The sequence below is a fragment of the Lutjanus erythropterus genome, chromosome 11, assembly GCF_056507025.1.
Source record: "Lutjanus erythropterus isolate fLutEry1 chromosome 11, fLutEry1.hap2, whole genome shotgun sequence".
In the NCBI taxonomy this organism is placed as follows: domain Eukaryota; kingdom Metazoa; phylum Chordata; class Actinopteri; order Lutjaniformes; family Lutjanidae; genus Lutjanus; species Lutjanus erythropterus.
Window position 1 is genome coordinate 16207862 of NC_139327.1, and position 26273 is coordinate 16234134.

General features: G+C 39.2%; 1 protein-coding gene across 1 annotated transcript in view; it reads left to right on the forward strand.

Annotated features, from left to right (window-relative positions):
• The first annotated feature begins 1654 nt into the window (after window positions 1-1654).
• thoc2 (THO complex 2) overlaps window positions 1655-26273 on the forward strand; it is a 31881-nt gene continuing 7262 nt past the window's right edge. Inside the window, exons 1-33 of the mRNA XM_084730968.1 lie at window positions 1655-1811; window positions 5220-5275; window positions 6432-6523; window positions 6902-6953; window positions 7105-7175; window positions 7448-7569; window positions 7698-7831; window positions 8927-9087; window positions 9304-9396; window positions 9678-9833; window positions 10090-10262; window positions 10483-10678; window positions 10766-10804; window positions 11431-11561; window positions 12537-12638; window positions 14031-14115; window positions 14415-14508; window positions 14655-14735; window positions 14862-14958; window positions 15112-15229; window positions 15356-15535; window positions 16577-16741; window positions 16999-17274; window positions 17382-17523; window positions 18633-18790; window positions 19284-19412; window positions 19525-19656; window positions 19768-19952; window positions 20495-20670; window positions 21005-21107; window positions 21372-21757; window positions 21917-21975; window positions 23499-23534. Of these exons, the coding sequence (XP_084587094.1) occupies window positions 1747-1811; window positions 5220-5275; window positions 6432-6523; window positions 6902-6953; window positions 7105-7175; window positions 7448-7569; window positions 7698-7831; window positions 8927-9087; window positions 9304-9396; window positions 9678-9833; window positions 10090-10262; window positions 10483-10678; window positions 10766-10804; window positions 11431-11561; window positions 12537-12638; window positions 14031-14115; window positions 14415-14508; window positions 14655-14735; window positions 14862-14958; window positions 15112-15229; window positions 15356-15535; window positions 16577-16741; window positions 16999-17274; window positions 17382-17523; window positions 18633-18790; window positions 19284-19412; window positions 19525-19656; window positions 19768-19952; window positions 20495-20670; window positions 21005-21107; window positions 21372-21757; window positions 21917-21975; window positions 23499-23534 (4245 nt within the window). The 5' untranslated portion in view covers window positions 1655-1746. The remainder of the gene's footprint in view (window positions 1812-5219; window positions 5276-6431; window positions 6524-6901; window positions 6954-7104; window positions 7176-7447; window positions 7570-7697; window positions 7832-8926; window positions 9088-9303; window positions 9397-9677; window positions 9834-10089; window positions 10263-10482; window positions 10679-10765; window positions 10805-11430; window positions 11562-12536; window positions 12639-14030; window positions 14116-14414; window positions 14509-14654; window positions 14736-14861; window positions 14959-15111; window positions 15230-15355; window positions 15536-16576; window positions 16742-16998; window positions 17275-17381; window positions 17524-18632; window positions 18791-19283; window positions 19413-19524; window positions 19657-19767; window positions 19953-20494; window positions 20671-21004; window positions 21108-21371; window positions 21758-21916; window positions 21976-23498; window positions 23535-26273) is intronic.

Below are 26273 nucleotides of genomic sequence, written 5' to 3' on the forward strand. Positions count from 1 at the left end.
GAGACCGACCTGGAATTGGGAACCAAAGTTGTAAGAACCAAATGCTCTGTTTGTTCCCTAAGTGTTTGAATATCAGGAGCTTCTATATTCAAATATATAAGAATATACAAACTGAATGTGACACTGAAGAAGGCTACTAATTACCCATAGTATCATTTGGATGTGGTTATCTCAGAGTGAACTAGAACAGAGAAGTCAGCTGTCAATGGTTGTCTAAAACAGCAGTCAAAAAATGGAATTACTGTCTTACAGTTGTTTGTCTCCACCAACCAGTTAAGTTGCAGGTCATATCCACGTGTCCAGATCATATAACCTCTGTAGTGAAGACTTTGAAGGAATTTAATATGGAACTTACTACTATACTGACCTGTAACTTTAAAGGAATTTTACATAAGGTATTAAATATATTTTTAGCGCAATAGTTCTCACTACATGTGTGAATAATTGAGCGAATAATTTTCGGTGAGAGACATGCTGTCTTCACTTAGAGACTATTTTTTACAAAGGAGTACAGAGGACTGATGGAGAGATGGACCTTATAATGTCACAGTAAAGTTTACTTTTGACCTTTTGCACATAAAATGTCATCACCTCATCATTTGATGGCCAAAAATGTGTTAAGTGAGGTCACTGTGACCTTTACCTTTGGTAGATACAGGAATCATGCAAACTGGATTGGTAGCTTTTAATTATCTCCTCTTTTTCCTGCTCTCACTGCTCACTGTTAATTTTCTGCCTTCTCCACCTCACAGGTGTACTCTGATCTATCTCCTCTCTACACCCTTCTCCTGTTCAGGTGGAAAGGCGTATTCTGTTCATTTGCTTTCTCTTTCCCCTCTTTAAAGCCACACAAGGTATGCTAATACCACAGTAAAAAGTCTATGATACGATAGTTATTGGGATATTTAAAAAACAAAGAAAAGTGATGGCTTGACAAAATATCCTTTATAAAATAATACATTTAATGTGCACAGTATTTCAAAATGTACTTCTGCTTTCCTTATTTAATGAAACAAAATAAAGGTAGACAGCCATGATCTAAGCATGCACAAAAATGTTTTGAATTGTCATGAATTTTGTATGTACAAACAAAAACAATGGAGCAGTACTTTCATAAAATACAAAATAATCAACAATGTAATATCACAGTAGATGATGTCACAGTCCTAGTATTTTTTAATTATTACAAATAACTAAATAAGAGTGTCACAAATAGAGCAAAATGTATATATTGAATCAGAATTCAGAAAAGATATCAAATAAAAAAAATGCTGCCTATGAAGCTAATAAATAAAATCTGCATTATGTTATGTTTAAAAAAAGTCTTTATATAAATGATTATTGGACGACATACATGATGATACCGACATAGACTGATATAACTGTGATATGCCAATATCTGGCCAATAATAACTATCGACTGATATATCTGTCAGGCTCTAGTGTTTGTGTGATTTTTTGTCATTTAAGGGTAGGTAAATGTAGTTTAAGTCATTAAATTGTGAATATAGAAGTTCCTTAATTACTGTTCTAAATTATTTGGACCAAACTGAGCCCTGATGTGTAGTCAGATGCTTTCATTACCACTCAGTGTTAACACAAAGCCTCAGAGACAGCCCTCCGTGTCCCACCATGCAACAGTGAGCTAGCGACAGCAGCAGCAGCAGCAGCTAGCTAACCACCTCCACCACATTTGACCCTGTGTGTGCCATGATGAGATAGACATCCGGGCTGTGTGTATGGAAGATGGCGACACTTATCCTCCCTGGTGAATGGATCAAAAACTGGGAAAAATCAGGAAAACACGAGTTGTGAGTAAACCTGAACTTCAACACAGTGTCAAGGATTATAGAGGTTTAACCGTTATGGATTCATATAAGCTGGCTGATTGAAAAATACGTAGCTACCATTGCAGTTTGAGGCCAGTCTTTCAACTGTGTTTGCTAGGGCTATCATAAGCGGCAACGTTAGCTAGCAAGGAAACAGTTCAAGTGGCCCGCTAACGCTATTTCAAAAAATAAGCAAATTGTCTAGTTGACATTTGAATATGAATGCAGTCTATTTACTCCGTCCTATGTGGCGGAGTCGTTAGCTACCAAGCTAGCTGGATAACGTTACCTGCATAGTAGCAGTTTAGATAGCGTATGCTCCCATTAGACCATTATTTAATTTGTAAACACGGTGGCTTTCAAAGCTAACGTTAGCTTAAGCTAGTTAGCATCCATGTAGGTTAGCCCACTCTCAATCTCAGCTTTAAATTTAAATGAATTTGGTGCCAAAATTCATCTAATTAGCTAACGTTATTTAGCAACACAAATTTGATCAAGAATTGTTGATAAAGCATTTCATAGCCAGCCTTGTTTAACGCACTGCTAACAGCAATAGTAATCAAGTGGAGGGAAACGACGAGGCTTCACATAGCAAGTTAGCTGTAACGTTAGCTAGTTGGAGCATCCGTGATATCGACTGAGCTGTTAAACGTTATGTTGCCAGAACATGTTAGCGTGTAAAAATTAGTGACATTTAAGGATTTTGTTCAAGAAATGTTGATTTCTCAAATATACTATAGTCACAGCGTTAACGTGCAGTATATCTTGTCAGCTAACGTTAAGCTAACGTTAGTTGTGTGTGTAACCCAGCAGCTCGCCAACTAATTCAAAGTATGTAATTAGTTATAGTTATATATCGATATTATGCGCTCGGTGCCAGCCTGTGATATCTGGACAGTGAACAAAATCTTTATCAGCACCACGTCAAAATCCACTAATCTTGGCTACACCGTAGGAGCTCGCCCTAACATCTGGATTTCAATACCATTGGAAGAGTCCGGTGGTGGGTTTAATCATTCTTAAAGAGGGAAACGTTGCGTGAACACGATTTTCACCCATTTTCTTGAACGCAGCCATCACGTACAGGCGGAGACACAATAGGCTTGCTAGCTACTATTTTGTAGGCCTCGCATATTTAAGCAAGGCCTGCAGTGAGATGCACCAACTAAAAGTACTCCATGTACATAAAGCATGTGTCTGTAGCTGATTGCACTTTGACAGAATTTTGTTTCAGGAATAGCAACTTGTTAAATCTTCCTATCAAGAGTAAAACTTACATGTTTTTAAGTGATAATATATAATCTATAATTAATGCATAATATTTCTTTTTTGTGGTTTGTCTTGATTCTGGCAGAGATCACCCACTGTGCACTGACTGTAAAACATTTCATATTTAATGTGGTCTCAGCTGCTGTGCAGAGCTGAGATGAAGCTGTAAAGCTTCAGTCAATCTAGCAGCCACATCAAGTAATTTTTCTATTAAAAACACAAAACACTTATTTTCCTTCCCATCAAACAGACGAACACATGATTAGTACCTTGGCTCATGGCGAGAAGGTTGTGGATTTAAACACTGGTTTGTACAGGGCCTTTTCTGTGTGGAGTCTGCATGTTCTCCCCATGCTTGGGTTTTCTGGGAGTGCTCTGGTTTCTCTTACCATCAAAACCATGTATGCTAGGTTAATTCTCACATCAGTACCCCTGACCAAGACACTGGCGAACGATTGGAGTTGATTTGTCGGAACTGCAGAGAATAAATCTCAGTGAATAATTGCACTCTATGATTGTGTATGTGATAGGGTTGACCCTTACCTCCAGACATGTTCTGATAGTTTTTTTCTTCAGATACCTGAACTTAATTGGCCCAAACAGTAATTGTTTTTTCAAAAGCCACACAAGATTACTGTGAACATTTGGATCTGTCTGTGTCTGACATCTGTTGTGTAAGTGAAACAGTGAGATTAGTCGGAGTTCGGAGAGACCAGGGTGTGAATTGGATCTAGTGCTGCACCTTTTTGTTTGGATTAGGGATAATGGCCTGTCAGCCTCATGTGAATATTAAACATGCTATGTTTGATTTTAGGGCTCTTACACGCTTCTGTTTACTTGGAGTCACTCAGCATCTCTGACTATTGTACCATTGGCACTAGTCACTCCTCTTTGCCAATCATTACTCTTATTGAGCATGTTTCACATTGAGCATTGAGCATCAGGTACAGAGGTAGTCAGCTAGTGTATTGTTGGTGTGTTGATTAGTTTTAACAGAAGATACTGAGCAACACAAGGTGCCTTCAAAGCGCTTGGCTTGACTTAAGTCTGTGGTTCTGTTGGTTTGGACACACACAGATTTGGAAAAATGCACAGGGAGTTTTTGAATATCTGCGGTTTACTGTCCAAGGTGGTGGGAAAAGCAATTAGCACTTTCGCCTTACAGCAAGAAGGTCGTTGGTTTGAATCCCAGTTAAGTCGCAGGTTTTCTGTGTGGAGTTTGCATGTTCTCCCTGTGCCTGCATGAGTTTCCTTCAGGTTCTCTGATTTCCCCACCATCAAAAACATGTATGCTAGTTCAATTTTCCAGTCAATACCCTTGACGAAAGCTCAGAAACAGCTATAGTAGGCTGTCTCACTGATCGAAGACGAAGAGAGAGAGATGATTGAGTAGGCCTAGTAACTCAGTATTAATAATATCAATAATAATAATACTACTACTACTACTACTACTACTAATAATAATAATAATAATAATAATAGTAATACCAAAATTACACCATTACATCACCATTTCATTCATTTTTTTTCTCGCTTGTACCCCTAGAAGCAGCAGACACACACCCTTCTACCTGATCTGACTTTCCATTTTCCATGGTTCAAATAGATTCAAATGACACTTTTTTAGCACTGAATGCTAATGCCTTGGTTTTTATACCCTGACAACTGTCATTTACATTTTCAAATTCTTCTTTAAAAAAATAGCTGTATGTTGTCAAGTGTAATATAATGACTAGCACACTACACTGTGTCTTCTCTTTAGTGTTTTTGTTTTTTCCTTTGGACATGTGCCGGACACTGCAAGTAGGCAGGGGTGGAGAGGAAAAAAAAATACTGGGAGATTTGCCGAATTTGCCTTTTCAATTCAAGTGTTGAAATTTAAAGCTTATTTCGATCATTTGTTGATTTAATGAAATTGTGACACCTCCAATCCAAATGTTACAAAAATATGGGTGTGCAGGTATTTGCAACCAATAAAACTACTGTATCTGAATTATTTTTCATGGGTGGAAATTAATGTAATAAGATGTATAAATTTATATTGGCATGGCCACTTCACAGGCTATGGATTGTCACATTTGGGTATCCTGACTGACCAGAATTTTGTCTTTTACTTCACAGCGTACAACTCTGCAAAGAACTTACAGAGAAAACAAATCATGGAAGTGAGATTAGAGGTAAGTTAAGAATCACCTCAGTTCTGTTATTCACTTGTCTTTTGTTTGCTTCTCAATGTATTTAAGCACTGGGCACTGGAGTAGTTTGAAACCATCAGCTATGTAAGATATACGTTAAAATTATGCTACGAATTGTGGTCAGAAAATAGGTGAAATATGTCAATTGAGATTAAAGAAACACTTGAAATGTTACTTATTGCAAAAGCGGTTAGACAAAAGTATAATATTGACATAATGATATGAAGATATCTGCAATTGATAAGTTGGTTTATAATTAATGATAATTCCATGTCAGTGTCATGTTGATAAATTTATTATTTTAATTATAAAAGGTATCTCTTAAACAAATAAATGTTCACAGGCACATCTGCAACATGCTGTTTTTGTTTGTGCCAGAGGGGAGCAACAAAGCATTTATCACTGTAACTAAACATATGTAAATCTTGAACAAATCTCCTTTAATTAATTTCAGTGTTAAATGCCACTCTGCAACTTGGCTGTGTTTCCTGGAAATCTTACTTTATTTTGAAACTGTTAACAAACAACACGTTTTTAATTCTTCAGCTTCTCAGAATGTTGCCACACTGCAGATAGCTTTTTCATAACATGACAGCTTTCAGTCAAGCTGTGACTTGCAGACTGCCCAGTCATGCCAGTATGTTTGCTTGAGTGCATGACTTTATTGTTGCACAACAATAAGCCAAAGTGTAAATTGAAACTGAAATGTTTTGAAACAGTAATCAAAACACTGACCTGTGTGAAAAGTAAGTTGTTTTAAGCATTAGTGATAATTATTCATGCATTTATTAGTGTTTCCAGCATTAGTGATGCACATGTGATCCCTACTGTATGGATGGTAAAGGACAGTTTCTAAATAGAATTCAACATTTATAGCTACATTTACAAAGAGGAATGGAGAAAAGCCGACACAGACCCTCTAACCTTAACATTTAAGGCTTCAATTGTTCCACATGGTGCTACTATTAAATACATTCTTGAAGTAGGTGAACACTTAATGCAGTCAGTTTTTTGTGTTTTATATCAATACCAAATTTAGTTCATTTTAGCTTCTAATTTCTACATTTAATATGGATGACTATTTCCTTCTGGCAGTTCAATCTAAGATGAGTTGTGTCTTGTCTGTTTCTCCCTGCAGATATACAGGCTGCTTTATATGAGCTCTGCTGGCAAGTTGTACAGGGAAACCTGAAGTTGGATCTTGTCGCCAGTGTCCTTGGGGACATGATGGTACAAAAGCTTTTTAAATGTTTTTACTTGAGGGTTAAATGTAGCAGTATCTGATCTATCCTCAAAAAGAGACAACTCTTTTATTTCTTGTTTATTACCTATTGCCCTATCATGCTTGGTACTTGTACTAAGGGCTGTAACCAACGCCAAATTTTGGCAGTCGAACAGGACTTGCTGGTTCAGTACCAAGATTGAACCATTTGTTTCTTATTCTTCAAATATTGTAAGACATTGGCTTTGAAATCCATTTATTTTTGTGAGTATGGTTAACTTTAAGAGCTTGATTTGATACTGAATTTTGTGATTTTGGTTTTATTGTGCCAGCAGTATTTTTTTCCCAGCTTAAACATTGTCAGTTAACTTTTGTTTTGCTTTCAGGAACTCCAAGATGATATGCCATCAATTTTAGCAGATGTGTTCAGTATACTAGGTAAATTTGGGTTTTTATTTGAAACATTGACTTATTGTGTATGAAGTACTGCATTAAAAGTAACTCAGATATAGTATGTAATAGTGGTTAGCAAACTTGTTATTTTTTTACTAATACAACTAATATTTTTATTAATTAAATTTTTTCACAGATTTAGAGACAGGTGCACTGGAAGAAAAAAACAAACGTGACCATTACACACAGCTGGTGGGAGCATGTTTGGTAGGTCAAGAAATTTCTGTATTATAATAATATTTTCTTAACTGACAGAAAATGTTTGTTACGTGCACTTTAGACTAACAAAGAACACAAAGGCTACCTAAAGAAAGTCAGTTATTCTATCAAAATACAAGAACCTGTATGACTTAGCAATTGCCACTTGCATTGCAGTTATATACTGAAAAGAACTATGTGGAAGGTGAAAGAATGTGGATATCCTGGTCTGGAATAAACTACTAAAACAAAGTAATTAACTTGTTAATTGTTTTTTTCAGTTTTTTGTTCCAGAGGCCATCCTGAAAGAGAGACTGGATCCAGAAACCCTTGAATCTCTTGGACTTATAAAACAAGCCCATCAGTTCAATCAGAAGATTGTAAAAATAAAGACTAAACTATTGTAAGTCGAATGCACAGCTTAGTAGAGATGTAGACATGCATGAAGTGAAAAATGTGGTTTTGAGTGTACTGGGAAGACTCATTAATACTTCATAATGTGTGTCGCATATTTGTTTTATTTCTTCACAGTTACAAGCAACAGAAATTTAACTTGCTACGGGAGGAGAATGAGGGCTATGCCAAACTAATCACTGAGCTGGGCCAAGACCTCTCAGGCAACATCACCAGCCACCTTGTCCTGGAGAGCATCAAGTCCCTCATAGGTACCAAGTTTTTTTCAGGGTTACTGCAATGAACATGGTACTGCTATGTCTTAAGCTACATCTACGGTCCCGCTGAATGTGCTCTTTTTGTTTGTTTTTGTAAATTGACAATTTTGGATTAAATGGGTCTGAGGATATATGAATGATAATGCTTTAATGGGCTTCTCACCAGAACCCACGTCACACCTGATTGGTCACTTGTTAGGTTTTTCCTTGACTCTGTTATACTGTTATTTTTACAGGGCTTAGCATGGCGAGGTACCCGTATATCACAGAAACTCTGTCACCATATGCTATCAGTCAGTCTCTTGTATCTTCACAGCCAATGCTGCTGGTTGTCTTGTCCACACTTAAAGCAAGAGTTGTCACGCCAAGGTTTTTAGAACAATCTGTACCCATCCAGCTTCTGTATTGTGTATTAAGTATTAGGAGCCATCCACACTGAGAACGATGGCGACAATAACAATAAAAACATTGTTTAACTTTTTTTTTAAACTCAAGTGAGAGTCTAAACCACATTTATGACAATGATAGTGGCAAACAATATTGTTGGCATCACTTTCAGAAACATTTGATGAATGATAGAAACAATGACATCCAAAATCCATCAGAATATAGATGGTATTGCCCACAACTTATTAAATAGTAGCAAAATATTGGGCTGGAAATTGCACGTAAAAAAGTATAATTTACCTGAGATATACTGCCTTTAGTTGTCTTTGACGATTGGCAGGATACCATCAAATTGAAGTTGATTGAAAATCTGAATAAGGATTGTCTCCAAAAGACAACAACCATTGTAACGCGGTGTTGGATTCTTGTAACTCATCTAGTCTATGAAGAATTCCTTCTGGTCTTCGTTTTGTTGTCGTTGTTGTTGTTTTTTGTTGTAAAGTAGGCTGCAGCAGTAACAGGTTATTAATATCTATTTTCCTAAGCTGCCAACACAGCTTGAACATGCAGTGCATGCTTAGTGTACTGTTTACAGATCATTAACATTCATCAGTAATGCTCACATTTTTCTAGTTAATATTGTAGTTATTGTGCTTGGTGTGGTCGGCTGTTTACATCTTGCCTGCCTTCTCCTGCGTGCAGGATGTTTCAACTTGGACCCTAATCGTGTTCTGGACATCATCCTGGAGGTATACGAGAGTCGATCTGATCAAGATGAATTCTTCCTGTCTCTCATCAAGTCCTACATGTGTGAGGCACTCACCCTTTGCCACATCCTGGGGTTTAAGTTCAAATTTTACCAGGTGAGAATACAGAGAGTGGATTGTGGCCTGCTCTTATTTTAAAATGCTTCCTTGTAATTTTATAGTGTGTTTGTAAGAGCTTTTTAAACAAGCCTGCTATCAGATATCTCACATGTTGGCCAGACAGTCTCAAACTATAATCCCAAGATCACAGTGTGAGTCATATTAACTGATATTTAAGTCGAGTGATAATTAATTTTCTGGTGTCTTCTTCAGGAGCCCAATGAGGAAACCCCCAAGTCACTTTACCACATTGCTGCTGCTCTGCTTCACCACAACCTGATAGAGCTGGAAGATCTCTATGTACATGTAAGGAAAAGAAATGGTTCAAGATCAATGAACTGTCATATCAGTTAATAGATTACTGTTCACTATGCCTGTGTCAGTCAGAGTTTGGGAACATGATTTTGACAAACCTAAAGCTAAAAGCTGTAATTCTGTAATTTCTTCAGTATATTCAGTTCATTGTAATGTCAGACCTTTGTATTAAATACAAAATGTGGTGCTAGGTCACATATGAAGCCTCTGCGGTACAATTTGTCCTGAGACTTGAAAACTCATCTATTTTGTTGCCCTCTCTGTAATTCCAGCTTATGCCACTAGATGCCAACATCGTAGAGGAACACAAACGAGACATCTCAGAAGCCAAGCAGATTGCCCGCAAGCTAGTAATGGTTGTGTTGCCCTCAGAGAAAAATGAAGACAAAGACAAGGATAAAGAAAAGGAGGAGGAGAAGAATGAGAAGGTATTGAAGCATTTGTAAATATAAGCCTGTTCTGGGGGAATTCTGTCAGTCTCGGATGTTGAGATGTTGAGAGGATTGATTGTGATGGATGAAAAAAGAAGATTTCATAAGACATGAAAGAAACTGCATAGAAATGTCTACTTTTTAAAGCTTATTCGGTGTCACCTGAAAATTGTGCACTAATTGAGTGTTACTGAACTTTGGCATATTTAATAATACACAGACACTCATTTGCCACTCTTTTCTGTACCCACAGCCACCTGATAACCAGAAGCTTGGGCTGTTGGAAGCACTACTTAGAATTGGAGACTGGCACCACGCCCAGAGTATTATGGACCAGATGCCTGCCTTCTATGCTACTTCTCACAAGGCCATTGCACTGGCACTCTGCCAGCTTGTGCACCTGACTGTGGAGCCTCTGTACAGAAGGTGCTGATTTCTCCATGTTTCACTCACTGCCCAGTATGTGTAGTCAAATCAGTACAAGCTCAAATACCTCTTATGTCATGGCTGATCTGACTACTTTATCTCCTCTTGGCACCAACATTTCATGCATACAGGTTCAGTAAAAAAAAGAAGAAAATTAAATAACAAAGACAATGAAAATGAAAAGAAAATACAAGCTCTGACACTGGTCTGTTCCACACAGGGCTGGCCTCCCGAAAGGGGCAAGGGGATGTGTACTGCATCCACTGAGGAGCAAGCGGGCACCTCGGCCAGCAGAGAACTTCGAGGACCTACGCAGGGACACGTTCAGCATGCTCGGCTACCTGGGTCCTCACCTCTCCCATGACCCTATCCTCTTTGCCAAGATTGTGCGTCTGGGCAAGGCCTTCATGAAAGAGGTACAAAACTTTAACCACTATATTATTACATTTGCACCACAACCTAAATCTTATTTTGACTCGTATTTGGTGTCCTTTGCTTCTTAGTACCAAAACGATGGCAGAGCTGATGTCAAAGACAAAATGGTACGTATAACACTATTGACTTTCTTTGACTTTTGGACTGCTGTGTGGATTGATTTTTAATTGAAATTAAATAAAGAAGTAGAAACACTTGTTTGCTTTAATGCAGGCCTATTCAACTAGCAGCCCACAGGCCTGATACACCTTGCATAAATAAGCATATGGCTTGTTATAAGAACCTTGTGTCTGCTTGGAAGTGTTTTTGAGGATATTGTAAACAGGCCTTCTTATTGTTAGTGTGATGGATGCTGTTTTATAGTTAGTTTTTTTAATAGTTTTTTATAGTTTTTTTTATTTCATCTTGTTTTTTACATTTATGTACATGAACCTGTTTTTTTAGATTAAACATTTTGCACATCTGTATCAAGCCTTGCAACCATACCTTTCCTACTTTTTATATTGAGTGGTTACTGTCAAGAATTGATTATAACAATACATTAAAGTGGGGGGGGGGGGAAGGATGCACACCACTAGTTTATTCCATGTAGTAATACATCTATTAACTTTATACTGTAATTATTTTTGTAGCCATTAAAGTTTTAGTCCTATTTTAATGGATCTGCCAGTTTATCTTTGTATTATTTGTTAATGTTAGGACCTTACTCATGTTGATTGTATGTTCATTACAGGATACCCTGTTGAGTTGTTTCCTGAGCATTGCAGACCAGGTGCTACTCCCGTCTCTCTCTCTGATGGAGTGTAATGCTTGCATGTCTGAGGAGCTATGGGGGCTCTTCAAACTCTTTCCCTACCAGCACAGGTGAGACACACACTCTCTCTCACACACACTCTCACTACATGTGGCACTGTTTAATTGAGTTGTCAGGTAGTAAACCCCCAGGCAGTGCTCCAGGATGGTGTTTACTAGCTGGCAGAGTATCACACACAAGCAAAAACCCTCAGCCTAGCCTTGATTGTTGAAAATGCATTTTCTATTTAGCAAACCATCTTTCCTGCTCTTGAAGAATGCTGGAGTTTTATTTATAGAGCCTTTGTTTGAATATTTTGCACACCACTGATGAGCAGTGACACTCCACACTCCCAAAGGTTTTGTTGTGCTTTAGTTGTCTCTGTCAGTGTGTCACAGCTAATAAGGCAACTTCTTTAGTCACTGAACACAGTACCACTTTGTAGATTATTTCACTGTCTTTCACACCAAACTGTGTCGACACAAAAAAGGAAGGATTTTATATGAACTGAAAATGGACAAGTGGCTCAGTTCATTTATGCTCTGCTTTGTCATTGTTATGCACAGTGGGTCGCTCTTTGTGCAGAATTTGTTGATGCATCTTAAGGGCTTTTTAAATATTCCTTGACATTTCTCGCTCCAGATACGACACACAGCAGATTACTCAGAATTTCAAGTCAACCATTAAGGAGCATTCTTTTTTATTGAACTGGATGGCTGCATGTGAAAGAGGTGGAAATTGACCCGCTGTTATCTGGCAAATAGTCACACACATAATGGCAGCCTAATATAATGCCAGACAGGAGGTGCCCATTTACTATTCAAGGACTGTTTTGAATTGAAAGCTTTATAAGATGACGTGTTGAGTTTACGTTAAAGCTTTTTCTTAAAGCGTACTCTCAGAAAGTGTGTGGATTTTTACATCTGTTATGTACATTCTTGTCACCCTTTTTATGTCCTATTCTGCCAATCCTTCAAATGTTGTTTTGAGTGCGGTGTATCTAAACCTGCTGTTTAATCATGCCTTCTCAATCTGTGCTCCCTCAGGTACCGGTTATATGGACAATGGAAGAATGAGACCTATTCCAGCCATCCACTGTTGGTCAAAGTCAAAGCTCAAACTATTGAAAGGGCCAAATACATTATGAAGTAAGTCACTTTGCAGAATCCAGTGTACCACTACCGTGCAGTCATCTGTCTTTCTGTACCTTTGGTTGACTTTTGCTGTGTCTCCAATCCTCACACAACACTAGGTCAGGACTGTGTCCTTGTAGACTGCATGCTGATTCCTGTTGTGTGTGTGGTTATTTAAAATGTGTACCTGTTTATTTTCCCATCTAATTCAATCCTGTTCTGCGGACCGTTGCCTTCCCTGGATGAATGGGGGACTGTTTTCCCTTCATTCAAGTCAAGTTTAAATGCTTTTTGTCATTTACCAAGTACATTTCTGGAATATTTCTTGACCTTCTCGCAGTCTTTAGAATAGAAAAGTACTCTGTCTCCCCTTTGTGTGTAAAAGGCAGATTTCTTTTCTTTGCTTGCATGTGCAAACAACATTAAAACACAACAAACAACATCCAGATGGGACACCTTAAAACAAGTTAACTTAAAAACACAATTAGAGCTTACATTAAAAGGAGCACCAGGTATTCAGTGGTGAGGACTGGAAAAGTTTCTGTCCTTACTGACTAAGACTTTTTATGGCAATGAGGACAAACAATTCTCTGTAGATGTTTTTATTTGCTTAGAGGACTCTGAACTTTTAGTCTGAGGGAGGACAGTAACTGAATGTGGTGATTTAACTAACATTTTGCCACTTTTGACAGCTTTACCATGGTGATAGGACCGTTGGATTTGTTTGCAACCTCTGATTGTGCTGACCAGTTTATCTTCTTTTGAAAGCTTTGCCTTGTTTTCTGTTCAGAATCGCACATAACCTTACTATCATCTATGGAAAGTCAATTGAGAGGGTGGACAATAAATTCAGTTTTGAATACCAGCAGACATTCAGAACATCAAGGCCATGAAGCACCCACTTCATTTGTTAGTTCGCCCTGCTCACAGTAATGTTCAGGAACAAATTCCATTGATTTATTTATTTTTCTCATATTCATATGACTTCAACGCAAATAAACTCTGCCAAGACAGTTAGGCCTATGTCTCTTCAGATCTTATAATATATGCTAACTTGAGTCTGTAGGGTTTAGTAGATTTGATCGTGAAAACATGCAGAGATGTGTTAATGTTTTGTTTTGTTCACCAGCCATCTGAATTTAAGCTATATTGAAAGGACAGACAGCGTAATAATTTTAAATGGGACTAGGACTACTGTGTTTTTGTGTTGTTCAAGTAATTATTCCAACACTGGTCTGTTATTGAACAAATCAATGACACTACTTTTCTCTTAAGCTGACAACCATAAGAGCCTTTTCCGATCACTGTGAAGCTCTCAGAAGTGACGGTCTCTGCCTACAGCACTCTTTGCATGTCTTGTGTTTTTAATCTGCCATTTCCTGTCTTGGGCTTTTTTCCCCTCTCCAGGCGGTTGACCAAAGAGAATGTGAAACAATCTGGAAGGCAGATTGGCAAACTGAGCCATAGCAATCCCACCATCCTCTTTGATTATGTAAGTGTATTTTGGTCTGATTAGTCTCAATTAAATGATGTCAACAAAGAAATTAATTCCAGATTTTTGCAGGAGAAGATAAGAAATGTTGTTGCAATTAGCACCTTGCTTCCTCTGTATACCAGTTACATTTTTCTGGCCCTCACAATAGCATCTGCTCTGGGAATTGCTTACAGCCTCCCTGAGGGTTGCAATGTGAACACTTAGTGGAGGTAAAGGGGTGGCATCAGGTTAGCTATAACACATATCCTCTCTAGTTGGTGATATTTTATTGCTTCTTCTGTCCTGTTGTATTTCAGATGCTGTCTCAGATCCAGTGGTACGACAACCTCATCGTTCCAGTCGTGGACTCTTTGAAATACCTCACATCCCTAAACTATGATGTCTTGGCCTGTATCCTACAATGTTCCCTCTTTATTGAGTCAGCTAGCAACTTACATGTGTCTGTGAGATAGTGTGTTCTTAGAGGCAGAGGGGTGTAAGTGTAAAGGGAACTTCTTCCTTGTTTTCCATGCTGTTGCTCTTAACTCTGTCTTCAGATTGCATCATCGAGGCTCTGGCCAATCCTGAGAAGGAGAAGATGAAGCATGACGACACCACCATCTCCTCGTGGCTTCAGAGTATGTGGCTTCACAGCTAACTGGCCTGTTACTGGACAGCAGTCATTCATTTGCATGCAAAAGGAGAGAAAGTGTTTGATGTTTTAATGAGTATCTAACATACACCTGTTCCGCTTGTCAACCAAGGCCTGGCGAGTCTGTGCGGAGCCGTGTTCAGGAAATACCCAATTGAGCTGGCTGGCCTCCTTCAATATGTCACCAACCAGCTAAAAGCAGGAAAGAGGTAAGTTGCTCCAAATGGCAACAGGATGAATGATTTGCAGATTAATCTGTGGGTTAGCTTGTGAACTTCTGCAAATCAGTGGTTCATTTCTTATGAAACTTTTAATGTGTCAGGATATGTACTTTGCCTTGATTATCCCTCCTCTTCCTACAGTTTTGACCTGTTGATCCTGAAAGAGGTGGTGCAGAAAATGGCTGGCATTGAGATCACAGACGAGATGACCTCAGAGCAGTTGGAGGCCATGACCGGAGGGGAGCAGCTCAAAGCCGAGGTACATAGACTTAAGTAGTTATCATTACCTAATGCAATCTATTAAGCAAGATCTGTATGACTACCTGGTTCTGTGCTGTACTTGAGCTCAGGTCACTGTCATTATGGCTGTAATACTTCTCAACAGGGCGGCTACTTTGGCCAGATACGGAACACTAAGAAGTCATCACAGCGATTGAAGGATGCACTGCTCGACCACGAATTGGCCTTGCCACTGTGTCTCCTCATGGCTCAGCAACGAAACGGTGTGGTTTTCTTAGAAGGTGGAGAGAAACATCTCAAACTTGTGGGCCACCTATATGACCAGGTACACACACTTTGTTTTTCAATACATTAATCCAGGGGTTCCCAAAATTTTTCAGCTCAAGAATCAAAAGAGAAATTTGGTGTAAGCAGGGTTTCCATAGGTCCTTAAAAAGTTTAAACTTTGGGCTCACTTTTAAATGTTTTTGGTAAAAGAAAATTGCATTGATCACAGTGTAACAACTACAACAAAACAAGTATGGGCTCCAATTTCCCTTAATATCTTTCATACTTTTTTGCCAGTATGGATGTAAAACGGGTCTTAAATTGTATTCATTATGGTGTCAAAAAGCTGGTTGAAACCTGAGCAGAAACACTGTTTAAAATTTTCATCATATGCATATGATGTATGCATTTCATATATGCATATGGTATATATGAAATTTATTTATTTCATAATAAAACTTAAATCTTATTGTGACATGCGAAGTAGTATGGTTGTGTGGCTATTGGAATACACAAATACTTACTATTTAAAGTTTGCATTCGCATATGCATAGTGCTAATTTCTGAGGATGTGCACAACCATTGCTCCAAATGGATGCAGGATATGCAAGGCAGCAGTGATGCAAAGGGGTGTGTATATGATCATGTAGTTTAAAGCAGCTACACCGATCAGGCATAACACTATGACAGGTGAAGCGACTAACACTGATTATCTCTTCATCATGGCTTTGGTTAGTGGGTGGGATATATTAGGCAGCAAGTGAACATTTTGTCCTCAAAGTTAATGTGTTAGAAGCAGGAAAAAATGGGCAAGTGTAAGGACAAGGGACAAATTGTGATGGCTAGATGACTGGGTCAGAGCATCTCCAAAACTGCAGCTCTTGTGGGGTGTTCCCAGTCTGCAGTGGTCAGTATCTATCAAAAGTGGTGAACCGGCGACAGGGTCATGGGCAGCCAAGGCTCATTGATGCACACAGGGAGCGAAGCCAGTTGCTGTAAACTCTGCTGTATTATAATCTAATCAATCTGTTCTTTAATAGTAAAGGAAACAATTTAATATCCTTGAATTTACATATCTGGTATAATTGTGTTCCTACAGTGTCATGACACGTTGGTCCAGTTTGGTGGCTTTCTGGCCTCCAACCTAAGCACAGAGGACTACATCAAACGGGTTCCCTCCATTGACATCCTTTGTAACCAGTTCCACACTCCACATGATGCTGCCTTCTTCTTGTCTCGGCCAATGTATGCCCACCAGATACTGGTAAGTGGACGACTCTATCAGAGCACAGGTGTGCATCATGTCATATTTCTGTTATTGAGAGAGACTTAAATATGGTAGACTACATACATTTTTGCTTTGCGGTGGACTTGTGTCATGATACATTTATGCCATTCTACCTTTTGCCTTCTTCCTTATTTTGAAAATCAATCAAATCAAATTGGGGGAAAAAAACTTTTTAGAAAAAATTATTTAATTTGGCGAGAATGGAACCCTTAATTTATGCTCTCTATTCACAGTCTAAGTACGACGAGTTGAAGAAAGCAGAGAAAGGCAACCGGCAGCAGCAGAAAGTACACAAGTATGTGGCGGCCTGTGAGCAGGTGATGACACCGGTGCATGAGGCTGTGGTGTCCCTCCATCCAGCCAGGGTCTGGGATGACCTCCGCCCTCAGTTTTACGCCACCTTCTGGTCGCTTACAATGTACGACCTGGCTGTTCCACATTCAGCCTATGAGCGTGAAGTCAACAAGCTCAAGGCCCAGATCAAAGCCATCGAAGAGAACCCAGAGATAGTGAGTATCAGCTAATGCAAAGGAGTGCCAGACTCAATGATTGTATAAGACCTGTCTGTTGTGTGTATATGTGGACTGAATATTCTTGTGGTTTCCCTCCAATGTAGCCCTTGAATAAGAAAAAGAAGGAGAAGGAACGCTGCACTGCCCTACAGGAAAAACTGCAGGAGGAGGAGAAGAAGCAGCTGGAGCATGTCCAAAGGGTTCTCCATCGCCTCAAACTGGAGAAAGACAACTGGTTGTTGGCCAGTAAGTATCTTAATGTTCATGTAATCTTCATGCCAGGGACACTATTGATGCTTCCTACGTATGTACAGATTACCACAGTGGTGTGACTTCTCTTTGAGAGAAAGAAAACAATAGACCAAAACATACAGTATCCATTCAACCACGTTTTTTTAACAAAGCATAAGCTAGGGATGGGTGATGCCAAATTTTTAAATTTGACATAGTACCAATACTTTTTGTAACAATTTTACCGATACTGATAATTTCTTCAGTGGGTATGTGATTTCTCAAAATAAGGGTTGTTTTTAGAAAAACAATCACAATAATATCAGACCTTAAAAACAATGTATTACAAATGCAAATACGATAAAATAATTAGAGAAAAATGTTGTTGTAAAAAAGTGTAAAATAGAAGTCTGGTCTTTTACAGAAATACTATGATAAATTATAATAGTTTTTCAATGTTTGAAGAGATTACTTCTGTTGCTGCTCTGCAGCACTTTCTTATCGCATATTGTGCATCTCGCTGATGTCTTTATCTTCAGGTGAAAAGTAGTACCACACCATGCTGTGTTTCCTTTCTGCTACTTTCTCACAAGTTTGATGCAGAAGTGTGTGACTGTGAGTGGCTGTGGGCTTGCTTCTCATGTCTCATAGGTTTCATCATCCGTATGACACAATCCAGCTAAATATGTCAGGGCAGTTTATTGGCACAAAGATTATACAAAAGTACAGAAAACCTTTGCTGCAATAGTCACCCATGTTTTGTCTTCTCATAATTTTATTATCCATTTTTTTAAAGGAATCAATACTGAAACTCAATACTGATGGGCAGACTCAATCAGACCATCACTACATATGTTTGGTTCCTTCTAAATGAACATACAAGCCACTATGTAAATGGGAGCTGAAGTGTATCACAGATACACAGATAGCCAAGATACATATCAAAGCATAACTTAGGGATGTAAAGAGAAATTCACTTTTAACTCATGGAACAATAAGGCTAGTGTAGAAAAACGGGACATCAACGGATCAAGTCATTGCCATGATCACAGCATCAATATTTGAGGTAAATCTAATTTTCCCCCCTGTCTTTATAACTAACAATTTTAAATACTTCCTGGCAGAATCCACAAAGAATGAGACCATTACAAAGTTCCTGCAGCTGTGTCTGTTCCCTCGCTGCATCTTCTCTTCCATCGACGCTGTGTACTGTGCCCGCTTTGTCGAGTTGGTCCACCAGCAGAAGACACCCAACTTCTGCACTCTCCTGTGCTATGACAGGGTAAGACTCTTGTATACTGACATACACTCTTATACGTTTGTGATCATGACTAATTGAACTACATTTTTACAACAGTTTTCTTAAAGCTACAAAGTGATTCACAAGAAAAAGAATGAATTTTGATAATATGATTAATGAAAGCTCTAATTTGGTCCAGTCAGCAGAACAGTTGTGGAGACATCCATTAAAATTAAACTAAACAATAAATGTTAGTCAAAAATCCATTCATCGGTTCAACAACCACTCAAGTGCGCCCTCAGATTAAAGCTGAAAAGAGACGTGTACTAACTGCCAGCCAATTAAGACCATTTTTGTCAAATTCCGTCAGACTCCAGACACAGTTAAGTGCAGTTATGAAATATTTAGCATCAGAGCTTTGATATACCATCTGGCAAAATGTTGATACATTGTAGCTTTTTCCACAAGAGACTAATTATTTTAAATATGATTCTTTATTATTTATGCAAACACACCACATTGTGTCATTCTGCAGGTTTTCTCTGCCATCATTTACACTGTGGCTAGCTGTACAGAGAATGAGTCACACCGCTATGGACGCTTCCTCTGCTGCATGCTGGAGACGGTGACCCGCTGGCACAGTGACCGTGCAGTCTATGAGAAGGTGTCCAGTCCTGTCTGCCTCTTTACACCTGTCACTTAAATTTATTTGTAGCATTTTCTGATTGTGATATGAACTGGGAATTAATCCGTCTCCTCTTGTTGTGTGGTCATAGGAGTGCGTCAATTACCCCGGCTTCCTGACCATCTTCAGAGCCACAGGCTTTGATGGAGGGAACAAAGCAGATCAGCTCGATTATGAGAACTTTAGGCATGTGGTGCACAAGTGGCACTACATGCTGACTAAAGTGAGCTGCCATTCTTTATCTTTATCACCATTGAAAATTCTGTCAAGAAAATGGCCCTGTGGAACGTGTGTATTTATCTGTGAACGTGTCCTCTGTCTCTGCTCTGTCCAGGCTTCAGTTCACTGCCTGGAGACAGGAGATTACACCCACATCCGCAATATTCTCATCGTGCTGACCAAGATCCTTCCCTGCTACCCCAAGGTTCTGAACCTGGGCCAAGCGCTGGAGTGCCGTGTCCTCAAGATCTGCCTCGAGGAGAAGGACAAGAGGCCTGACCTCTATGCCTTAGCAATGGGGTAACACAGCGTTGTGTGCTGTTCAGCTCTCTGTGGAGCATACAATTACATATATTGTGTGGTGTTTTGTAATAAAATGGAAACATAGGAAGATAATGTGGTGCACATTATGTAATTTGGTGAAATTATAGATGCTTTATTTTAGTATCTGTTGCCTAGATAGATGCCTAGGAATGGCAAGTAGTGACATTAGATGTTTGAGCTTTGTTTTGAAAAGGGGTTAGACAAGCTGGTCAGTACACTATATTTTTAGCTCTAGAGAGGATGTGGGAGACAGATTGTTTTTCTTCTTCAAGTGTTAAACAATTTACTTGAATCCAAATCCCTTTCTTGTTGAGGTCTCTACTTAAGTGGTTACTGATCACCACTTGAGTGTCCATGTCTGCATTTATTATTTAGTCAGATATGCAGGGGCTTTGTAATTTCAAGGAAATGCTGTGCTGAACTATATTATGAGTGTTTGTCTGAAATTTGTGTGACACTCAGAAGTTCTTGTGAGGTTCTTGTCTGTGCCTTGTGCAAACCTTTTATGCGTCTTACAGTTATTCAGGTCGGTTGAAAAGCCAGAAGGTGCACATGGTCCCTGAGAATGAGTTTCACCACAAGGAGCAGCCAGCGCGCAGTGCCACACCTGCCAATCAACAGAACGGCCCCGGCAGCACAGGCAAGCCCGCCACCAGCACAAGCAAAACAGAGGAGGGGATGTCAGAGGATGGCGGTGAGTGATTAGAAACACGGCAAAGCTGTCTTCAATGCAGTATGTGACAGTTGTATTAATTCACAAGTAAGGAACCGGATACATTTTTAGATCTTCTTTTTATTTGTGTTGCAACTGCTGAAATCCTCCTGAAAGCATACATAATACAAATGATTGCCATAAAACTTAAACCCTGTGATTCTTAAGTACAACTCTTCATTTTGCAACACCATAAATACATTATTGTTGGTATTTTGTTTTGCACCTAACAGCTGCTACAGATCCTAATATACATACATGTGAATAGTATTAATAAATCTTGTGCTTATATGGTTCTCGGTTAATTTTTATGCAGATCGGGGCAAAGATAAATCTCAGGGGACCATGAAGCCAGTGAACAAAGCCAACAGTGCAGCAGCCAAAGTGACCACCAGCAATGGGAATGGTGCTCTCAACAGGTATGCGTCTTCGGAGCTGCTTTGACACTAAATTATCTCAAGCAACACTTAAAAAAGCATCAAACCTTTGCTTTACCGCATTACCATTACCGCTGCTGATATTGTGTCTGACTACACCTCTAGTTGTCTGTATTATACTATTAAGTCTAAAGGTTTTTTGATAGAATAACTCAAGAGTATAATTTTGTCTTAGGATCAGCAGAATCTTTTTTGAAATATTTTTGATTCAAGATTTTTGCAAATGAAAAATTCATCCCTTTGCAGCACCAAAACCATTAAAGAACGGGACGATAAAGAGAAGAGCGGGAAGGAGAAAAAAGAGAAAAAGGAAAAGACACCAGGCAGCACTCCCGAGACAAAGGCAGAGAACCGTCGGGAGAAGCAGAGAGATGAGAGAGCAGGGAAGGAGGAGCGGGCAGCACGCGAGGGTAAGGAGAAGACCCCCAAGGCAGACAGGGAGAAAGTGAAGGCCGAGGAGAAGAGCAGCAAAGACGACAAGGTCAAAGCCGGCAACGGGGAGCCTGCAGAGCCGTCCAGGGAGCGCGAGGCCATCAAGGAGTCCAAGAGCAAGGAGAAAGGAGACAGGAGTGCTGTGGCTGGGTCCCTCAAGTCACCAGTTCCCAGATCGGAGTCAGCCGAATCTGAGAGGGGTAAGAGAAGCCTTTCAATGAGTCTGCCTATTAAAAATACTTATCGGAAGATTAGATTTTGTGATTTTTTTTGTCTGTCAGCCAAGATAGGATAAATTGAAGCTTGAGATTGACTGGTGCAGCTCAATTAAGCACATTTCCCTCCTATTGTCTTCACAGATCACAAAAGACGAAAGCTCGACAGTCACTCTTCTCCGTCCCACTCCTCGTCTGTTAAGGTTAGTATGGCTTGAGGAAGGCTGTGCCAGTTTCTTCTCTATCTGCCGGAGCGTTCCCTGCCGTTGCACATTCCAGCAGCCCCGAAGATCACCAAGGAGAGTTGTCATACATGCGCAGGCATGGCATCTGGAAAATCCCAACCAAATCCATGGGAGTTGGAAAGCATTCCATGGACATCAGCATAATATTTTGCAGAATTGGGAGAAAACCCCTCAAGGACTTAGCCAAGAGAATATTGTGTATATTGCGTATTTTCATATTGAAATATTTATCTATTTTCATATTAATAAAAGCAGTCAGTGTGCCTTGGGAAGAAAGAAGTTTTTTAAGCATTTCTATATTCCTTGTGGATTTTTTTTGCTTTTTGAGAATAATATCCACCTGAAGTAAAATGGCTTGCCAAATCAAGAGCTTTCGCATTTTCCAATGGCAGAGGGTTTTTTTTTTAACACCGAGAGCAGTTTTTCACTACTTGAAATGGTACCCAAGATTATTTTCCCCGTTTTTGTGAGCTGAGAAGATTCCCTGGTTAAAGTGATAAAGTATTTTACTTAACCCCTCGACGTGCCCAGATCCAGCACAGAGTCAGATGGTGTCCAGCAAACCCCCTCCACTATAGGAGCACCTCTCTGCTGCGGCTGAGTCATCGGCCCCCACTTCTATCTCCGTTTGTTAAAACGGCCTGCATGCAGCCTTCACATCACAAGACGTGTGTCCAGTCAGTCCTGCCGGCCCCGTCAACGTTGTCCCTACAGCCACCAGCCATCAGCACCAACAGTCGTACTACTACCTCCTGGCAAGCATTCAATGGGAAATCAGAGCCACCAGCAACTGAGATCAACGGAGAAAAGGAATGTTGCAGTTTTGAATCAGCCAAAAATGCAGAGGAAAATAAGCCTGCCCCTACACAGAGAGAGAGGGAGGGAAAGAGTGGGCGAAGCCTGAATCGTCTGGAGCGTTGCCCAAACCACTGGAAGCTTGTGATAGGTCTTTATTTTACCCTTCCACCAGAGAAATAGGCTCCCTGTGTCTTATCCATTCCTGAACTGTAAGTGACAGCAACAGTTACTTATGTAGGGCTGCAGTCAAGCACACAAGAATTGAGTGATTTGTCTTACACACACAGGCACACGCATACACACACATTATTTACAGCACTTGCACTTTAGATGTATTGAATACCAGCTGCTCTGTAGGACTTTTATATTATGCTGCCAGAATATGCAGACATGTCTGTAGTTCTATGACTAGCAGTTATTTCATATATGCTCAGGGTTTTTCTATTTTAAGTATTGACATTCCAGATGTTGAGCCTATGAACTCTCCTCTATGTAATAACCTTGTCAAAGCCTTAGTCCTTGAAGGTCAGAGGTCAAGGGAGAAGTATGCTGTTGGTCCGGCCAGCCCCGACTCCCCCACCCCACCCCCCACCCCTTCTTCCAACTCTCTACTGCTGTCTGACAACCTCCTCCCAACCCCCACCCCCTCCCAGCTCATCTGTCATCTCCATTCATCCCTACAGGACAATAGCAACGAACCCAAGGAGTCCACATCCAAGGTTTGAACTGCTGCTACTAGTACCTTCTCTCAGATTGTCTGTTTATGTGTTCAGCTGCTGATCAGAAAGACATCATTTTAGATGTCTGTGATTTTCTCCATCTTCCCAAGAAAGATCTCATCAGCTGTAATATACTCCATAATGTTCACCAGCTTGTCCTTAACTCTATCTTTTTTGCTGCTGGGTGGGTAGTGTACAGTCAGGCAGGTAACAGCTTGAAATTGGGCTGATGAGAGAGAATCTGCTGGATGTAAAAACCGAAACAATGGGCCTCATGCAAGAACCACTTGTTTGTACGTGTGGTTTAGGCGTAACTTGAGGAATTCACCAGTTTTCACATATTTTGAATTTTCTCTTTGGTACAAACATCATTTCTGAGCAGACTAGACCTGCCATTAGAGTCAAGTGTGATTAGTCTGCTTTTATCCAAACCAAAATTTTCCACTAATGGATTGTTTATTTCAGTACTTAAAATTACAATTAATCATTATCTTGACATTGTCCTGTTTGACTCTGCATCAATTTAGATTGGCTGTTACCATTACTGCAACATCACCTATTAAGACAAATTTTTTTTTCATCTATCTCTATGATGGTTTCTTGTTGACCACCTCCTGTTGCAATAATTGATCACCTTGCTGTGGTGGCCCTATTGAGCCATTTCTTCCTTATGTCGGTGAGAGTATGACTGATAGGTGACAACATTAACATCATTTTCAATGTTTGTGTGATTCACAGATATAAGTCAATAAAATAGGAAGTCGTAGCAGGTTGGATACTTTGAAAACTGTCGGGGTAAAAACATGTTATCGCCAGGGCTGGGGCAATCCATCAACATAATCGATGTCATCATTTATGAAAAATTTCACCAATTTGCATAACTTGCGTTGACAAGTCTCAGTGAACTGCTGAGTTGACCTGGAGAACAAGCTGCAGTTAACAAGCCTCAACCGCTATTGCCTAAAGTGTGGGAGTGTTTTGGACAACAGTGTTCTTCTCCATAAGCTTTGTAATTTGGGAATGTCTCATCTCAGCGGTGCAACTGTGCTGCACAAGTGCTGGAAGTGAAAGCATGAGAGCTCTCTGTCAAGCTGAAGCAGCAAGAGGGCAGCATCTTATTTACTTTATGTCAGCATCCAAGCTTGATACAATAGGATTATCAACAGGTGGAATGTGGTTCTGTCAGTAGTTGTCACTTAAAATTAATTTTCTTGTTGTTTCCCATTGCCCCATGTTAAAAGTAGTTTCTGCACCACTGCTGTTAACATTACATCATGCATCATCTTTGACTGTTTTAAATTTTCTGTTTAATTACCTTCCAGGAGTGAGAAAATGGCTTTAAAGGAGAGTTAGTCTGTAACTCGTTTCAGTCATTTTCCACTGAAGCAAAAATATAATTGCCATAATTATCTTAACTGCATATTATGTCATTGATGAAATAAGTCTATGACATGGCCATTTTAAGTCAAGTACGAAAGTAATTAAGTAATTATACTGATTCTCCAGTTCAGGGAAAGTGTTGACGAAATAGTTAATTAAATTACTATGCATCACAGCAATCCTTTTGAATTTGAGGACTCGTATTTTTCTCATCAGGCATCTGACAAGATGGTTCTCTGAAATAGGATGGGAATTAGACAAAATTTAAAATATAATAATAATGCTTTTTATTTATAGGCGCCTTATGCCACTATTAGCATTATTTTACTGTGATTTAAATGTCTATTTATCAGGATTATTAATGAATAAGTATTGAAATATTAATGAAACAAGTTTTTTGAGGTTTATTCTGGATAAATTGATTGTATACTAATCGAGTAATAAAAAATAATCATTAGAATAATCAATAAATTACTTGTTAGATCAAAAAAATAATAGATTGTTTAAAAAGTGATCTCTAAGTACAGCCCTAGGTACTACAGCTTTGTTTTACTAAATTGTTATTTAGATTATTTTATATCATATAATTTAGCTTTAGCAGGTGCCTTAATTCAACTTCCACTTTAAAAGCAGGACTCTGTCATTTTCTTTTGTTTTTTCAATCTTTGATGCCATTTTCATAAATGAACACTTCCTGACATCTGGGGCACAACATGTAGCCTTATATGGTATTACTGGTGCGTTAATTAGGCTAATTCTCAGTTTTCCTGAACATGCGTATAGCCAGATCATTTACAGTTATCTGAAGGTTAGGTGACTCTGATGTAGCACAGAGAGAATTGAAGAGAAATGTGAAACAGGAATATGAAAATGTTCTTGCTTGAGGCCCAATGGTTAAAAGTGGCTCCGTAAAACTAAGCAGGGCAGCAGTCTTGTCATAATCTCTGTGGGTTTGTCACTACAAGCAACACATTACACACTGATAATAACGAAAAACAATCAAATAACAAATTATCAAAATATTGACTACCGTAGCTTTAAGGTTCATTTTTGAGATGGTAGCATTAAAGAACAGATTTTGAACCATATTTTCTGTAATGTATTTCTATCATATTTATTCTATAAGAGAAAAATAATTGGTCACTTGATGGCACAAATTCATTGTAGACAACAGAAATTATTACAGGTAATTTAGACCCAACCAATTGTGGGTCTTTCCAGGTTTTGTTTGTCACAGTGTTGTATCTCATTGAATGTTTTGACACTGATGAACAGAAAAAAAAATACAATCTCTACTGGTTGATCTAAATTAAGCACAAGTAGAAGAAAATGATAATTTTATTAGTGTTCTCCTTCATG